A 6,253-nucleotide genomic window follows, 5' to 3' on the forward strand; every position below is an offset into this window, starting at 1 on the left:
ATGGACCCGCTGGACACCCTGGCCCTGGCCGTCTACTCCGTCACCATCCTGCTGGGCTTGCCCGCCAACACCTTGGTGCTGTACATCTTCTACCGCCGCGCCCGCACCCGCCTCACCCCCAACCTCATCTACATGATCAACCTCTGCATCTCGGACCTGGCCTTCGTCCTCATCCTGCCACTCAAGATCCTGGAGGTGGTTCCGCCAGGCTGGTCCCCACCAAGCTTCCTCTGCCCTCTCTACAGCCTGGCCCACTTCGGCACGCTCTACGCCAGCACCTGCTTCCTGACGGCGGTCAGTGCCGGGCGCTACCTGGGCGCCGCCTTCCCCATCCGCTACCAGCTCTACAAGAAGCCCCTTTACTCCTGCCTGGTCTGCGTGGCCATCTGGACCCTGGTGGCCTTTCACGGCGTCCTGTTGCTCATCCTGGAGACTTCGCTGGGCGCCAACGCCACCCTCTTTATGGGCAACGGCACCGCCTGCTACCAGGAATTCAGTCCAGAGCAGCTGGCCCTGCTAGCTCCTGTCCGCTTGGAGCTCTCCGTGGCCCTGTTCTTCCTGCCCTTGGTGATCACGGTCTTCTGCTACGCCGGCTGTATCCACGTCCTCGTCAAGTCCCGTCTCCACGAGCAGAAGAAGCGCCGGGCGGTGCGGCTGGCTTTGGCCACGCTCTCCGTCTTTGTGCTCTGCTTCGGGCCCTATAACCTGTCCCACGTGGTGGGCTACGCCCGCGGCGAGGACGTCTGGTGGCGCAGGGTGGCACTGCTGCCCGGTGCCTGCAACGCCTTCCTGGACCCGCTCATCTTCTACTTCCTCTCCTCGGCCAAGGACCATGGCCTGGCCTGGGTGTGGCGCTCGGTGGGGCAGCGTTGCAGCTCCTTCCGGCAGAAGATGACCATCGGTCACAGGGAGGCAGGCAAGGGGCAGCCTGAGAAGGGGGCTGCATCACAGGGAAGTACAGGCCCCGGGGTGGGGAGCTCCAAGTGACCATGGGACAAGGAGACACCAAACACTGTTGGGACAGGATTTGGGGAGATTGGCAATCTTGGATGGGCTGTGGGACCCGGCTGCTCATGAACCTTAAAAATTCCCCATGGGGCTGGGAGCCTCCAATCTTGGATAGGACGCAGGACCAAGGACCGGGAAATTCATGACCATTACAGATTCCCCACGGCACCCGGAACCTTCGATCTTGGATAGGACGTAAGACAAAGGACCGGAAAATTCATGGTCTTTACAGAATCCCCATGGGACTAGTAGTCTCCGACCTTGGATGGCACGTGAGTCCAAGAACCTGGCCTATCCATGGGTCAGTACATATCCCCCTTAGGACAAGGAGGTGTCTGGTTTTGACAGGACTAGGGGGTGAGGTAGTAGTTTTCCACTGAGACATGAGTGCATGGTCATGACCTTGACCATTGGTGGTCTTGAAAGACCCCTTAGGATGGGGACATCCCTGACTGGGCTGGGATGGGGGGTGAGGAGATGCCAGGCGGGGTGTGATGGCAGGGTCCAGATTTCTTGTGCTCATTTTGTACCCCCATGGGACGGATCCTGCCATGGGAGAACTGGATATAGAGGATGATCCAGACCTCCTCACCCCCCTAGGGTTACTGTACGGCTAACTCTGCTACTGGGGGAATAGACTAAACTCCGTCCTGTAGGTCTGCATTGGGTGAGCCAGCCTATGAGGTGTCACTGTGCAGTTATTCCCCAGCTGCCCTGACCCAGAGGTGGCTGCATCTCAGCACCAGGTGAGCCATCCCCGTGTGGCTGCTCCCCAGGTGCCCCACCCCAGAGGTGGCTGCATTTTGGCACTGAGGCCATGATTCCTACCCACTGTGTATGGAAGGTGCTAGAGATATGTCCGAGGTAACTGGGAGGTCTGTGTAACTTGGACGTAGAAATATTCCAAACCACAATCAGTGGGAATCCTAAATCTCCTGTCAATGAAATCCCAGCTCCTGCAAGAATGTCCCAGGACTGATCAATGAGTTAGTAGGAACAGAGGCAATGGGGCCAGATCCCAGCTGGTGTCAATGGGCTATAGCTCCATGGGCGTCAATGGGGCCAGAGCCCCCAGCTGGGGCCAATCGGGATCACCCAGGGGTCTCACCACTCCACCCTAGCGCTGACTCTTTTGCCCAGTGGCTGTAAATTGCATTCCACTAACGGATCCATCCTGATTTAATCAATAAAGTTTTCCCAGCTCCAGTGGGGTCGTTATTATTAATATCGTTATTGTAGTTATCATTCGACTGAGACCAGGCCCCCGCTGAAATGGGTGTGCTGCACTCACAGCACAGTGCAGGGGCTGGGAGCCAGGACTCCTGGGTTCTATTCCCAGATCTGGGAGGGGAGTGGGGTCTAGTGGTTAGAGTGGGGGAGCTGGGACCCAGGACTCCAGGGTTCTATTTCCAGCTATAAGAGGGGAGTGGGGCCTAGTGGTTAGAGCGGAGGGCCTGGGAGCCACGACTCCTGGGTCCTATTCCCAGCTGCCAGTGTAACCCTGGGCAAGTCCCTGCCTCGCTCTGTGCCTCAGGTTCCCTCTGTCTAAATGGGGAGAAGGGCCCAGCGGGAGGTGCAGCCGATGCAGCCTCTCCCTTCCTAGTTCCGATTGCCCCGTTCGGTCTCTGAGCCTGGCCCAGCTGCCCCTTGGCCTGGGTTCAGCGCTGCCCGTCCAACACGCCCTGGCAGGCGAGAATCAATGACCAGACACCCGCCAGTCTCCCCTCTGCCCACTAGGTGGCAGCAGATGAGAACTGTATTGCCCAACCCCTTGGCCTAGACCACATTCCCGCTGTGCAGAGCTCAGCAGTTTTGCAGCTTGCTGGGAGGGGATGGTGTGACGTTCCCCTGGTGTTATCTGGATCGGTGATCCACTAGGTCACTCCAATCCTTGCCTCTGCTGGGAGAACCCCCACTCCTGGGCTGGTCACGCACAGCCTCTGTCATGTCAGCTGCTCCTTGGATTGTGCAACCGAATGACACTAGCCAATATCTCCGGTCCCAGACACAACCCTAGGAACCTCCGTCTTGCAGTGTCCAGTTATGCCCGCTGGACGCTGCAATCTTATATGAGTTTGCCAATGTAACAAATAAATTGATATGTACCAGACTTGTGATCCCAAGGGGAGTCTCTGACACGCTTCAAACCAAACGCACGGCTCCAGGTAGAACAAACAAGTAGATTTAAGTGATTATAAGTCAAAGCACAAGTCAGATTTGGTCAAATGAAATAAAAGCAAAACGTATTCTAAGCTGATCTTAACATTTTCACTGCCCTTACAAACTTAGATGCTTCTCACCACAGGTTGGCTGGTTGCTCTTCAGCCAGGCTCTCCCCTTTGATCAGCGCTTCAGTCGCTTGGTGGTGGTGTCTGTAGATGTAGGTGGAAGAGAGAGGATGGCAAAATGTCTCTCCCTTTTATCATGTTCTTTCTTCCCTCTTGGCTTTGCCCCCACCCCCCTTCAGAGTCAGGTGAGCATTACCCCATCGCAGTCCCAAACTGACCAAAGGAAGGGGGGTGACTCCCTCGAGGGTCTAACTGATTCTTTTGTCACTGTCTAGCCAGTGTTCTTTGTTCCTGTGAGGCTGGGCTGGGTTTGTCCCATGCCTGCCCTGATGAGGTGTGAACTGCCTCTCTGCTTTTGAAGAGTTTTTGCCTTGCTTTAAGTTACAAGGATACATTTTCAGCCTCATAACTATATACATGAAATTATAACCTATAGCACCACTATAACATTACTGTAACAACAATTCCTATAACATTACTAGAACAACAATGCTGATTGCGTCATGAGCCTTCCGAAGAAACCCGACATGACAAACATTGCATTGGATACCACACAATCATTTTATAAAGATGAACATGGGGGTGTAGGGTATTCCCACGAGCTACAGAGCGTCACAGGAAGATCTGGACCAATCCACCCCCCCTTCATCCTCCTCCCTCCCCCCCCCCCCCTTTGGTTCCACTTTAGGGCTCTGCAAAAGCAGAAGTTGCTTAAAACCGCCAGGCGTCCCTGTGGTTTGGAGGCGCGGCTGGAAATTGCTGTGGGCCCATGGGGGGTGGTTGGTTACCTAGAAACTGTCCAGAGCAGGAACTGGGGTTCTTAGGAACTCTAGGAGGGGAAGCAGGGCTGGGTTTCTAGAAATTACGTGGTTGAGCCCTGGGCTTCCCTGAAATCACCACAGGGATGATTGGGCTCCCTCAACACAATCACGGAGGGCTCGGGACTCCCTCAAAACTATCGGTTCTAGGCTCCAGGCTCCCTACAAACATTGGTTATCTCTAGGGTCTCTAGAAACTGTCAAGGGAGCTCAGGGCTCTGGGCTCCTTGAAACTGTCGCAGCTCCCCTGTAACTACCGGCTTGCCCCACCCACAATTTCCCTCTTTGCCTAAGCTTTGTAGCCAGCTGCAGTTGACAAGGGGTCAGAGTTTGGGGAGGAGGGAAGGGGGATAGGTGTCTGGGGAGGGGAGCCCTGCACTGGGGACTCCGGGGCCAGTAACCCCAACTCTGCCCTGGTTGCTCAGGTCTTGGCTAGTGCCTCACCCGTTGCTGTCTCTCCAGTTCAGCCAGCAAGCGCGGAGGGCGGTTTCCGAGGGCCCAGCGATGCTTTGTGACCCGGGACACTGGCAGGGGGAGGGAGAGTTGGTCTGTGAGCCACTAGAGCAAAACTAGAGGGGAAAGGCCCCATGCACCATTCCCTGCCCCCCCCCTCAAAAAACCTGCCAGTTCCCGGCCCTTGGGCCAGATCGGAGCTGGCACCCCCTAAAGGGGAAAGACCCCGTGCCCCATTGCCTGCCCCCACAAACCTGCCAGTCCACCGGGCATGGGGCCGGATGGGAGGCAGCACCCCCTGAAAGGGAAAGGCCCTGTGCCCCATACCCCACCACCTCTAAGCCTTCCAAGTTTGGGGTGCTCATCTCTTAGATGCTTGCTGGGTGTCTGTGTAGTGCCTGGCAGTAGGCCCCAGTTCTGGTCGGGGAGTGGGGTCCATGCAGAGTCCAGAGCTTGGCTCCCAGCCGTCCGTCCTGTGCCCATTGGCTGGCCAGGCAGGGATACCGGTCTAGGGGCTGATCCAGATCAGGACAGCTGAGGGTGCGAGACACTGCTCCAGTGAGTAGGAAAAGGAACCAGGAAAAGGAGACCTGATTTTGGTTCCTACAGCTCAGGGGAAGTGCCTTTTGTTAGAAAGGAGCGGGGACTGGGCGACAGGACTCCTGGGTTCTATCTCCAACTCTGGCAGGTGAGTGGGGTCTAGTGGTTAGAGCAGGGAGGCTGACACTGGCAGAAGAGGGGGGGTCTAGGGATTAGAGCAGTGGGGGCTGCATGCCTGGTCTCCTGGGTCCTATCCTCAGTTCTGGGAAGGGAGTGGGGTCTAGTGGTTGAACAGGCAAATTCTCCCCTGTCAGGGGGCCGGGGAGTTTCCCAGTGCAGATGTCAGTGGCAGCTACAGAAAACAGGGTGTCTGTTTTGGTGATCTGGTCACCTCTTCCTGCCCCACCAATGCTGCTTGAAGCACCCACACCTAGGTTTATTTTGGGCTCCAAAGTGTTTTCCTTATCAGCTGTCACATCAACCCTGCCCCGGACAGGAGGCTGAGTTACCCAGCCAGGGCAAGAGGAGAGATCCACTGTGCTCCGAGATCTGGTCCGGTAGAGAATCAGAGCTGGACATGGGGTAAGGAACTGCACTAAGGTTATCTATCTGTCTGTCTGTCCCCAAACACCCACCCCCATCCATCCATCTATTCCCATACATCCCCTCTACCTATCCATCCCCATACACCCTATCTATATCTCTCCCTGATTTACCAGGGAGAGAGCTGTGAATGCTCAGAGCAGAGATGGGTGGGAATGGGACACAGGGCCTTTCCCGCTCTAGGAGGCACCAGCTCCGATCTGGCCCCAGGGTGGGGGACAGGCTGACTCCTCGGTCACCACCCCAGGAGCATGGTGCTCACTCGGCCCACACAGAATGCTGGGAGCATCTGCCCATTGCTCTTTGCCTGGCAGGGCCATTACCCAGGGCACAGGTGTGGCTGTCGTGGAGTCTTGGCTCCCAGCCTCCCCTGCTCTAACCACTAGACCCGTCCCCACCCAAAGCTGGGGAGAGAACCCAGGAGTCCTGGTTCCCAGCCCTCTGCTTTAACCACTAAACCCCTCTTCTCCCAGCGTTGGGGAAAGAACCCAGGAGTCCTGGTTCCCAGCCTCCTTGCTCTAACCACTAGACTCCATTGCCCTC

At 56.6% G+C, this 6,253-nt stretch overlaps 1 protein-coding gene across 1 annotated transcript; it reads left to right on the plus strand.

Moving 5' to 3' along the window:
* LOC128826863 (free fatty acid receptor 1-like) lies at window positions 1-987 on the plus strand. Its single transcript, XM_054010376.1, has one exon. The coding sequence runs from the start codon at window positions 1-3 to the stop codon at window positions 985-987; it is 987 nt and encodes a 328-aa protein (XP_053866351.1).
* Window positions 988-6,253: the final 5,266 nt, after the last annotated feature.

The sequence above is a fragment of the Malaclemys terrapin genome, chromosome 21, assembly GCF_027887155.1.
Source record: "Malaclemys terrapin pileata isolate rMalTer1 chromosome 21, rMalTer1.hap1, whole genome shotgun sequence".
NCBI classification, from domain to species: domain Eukaryota; kingdom Metazoa; phylum Chordata; order Testudines; family Emydidae; genus Malaclemys; species Malaclemys terrapin.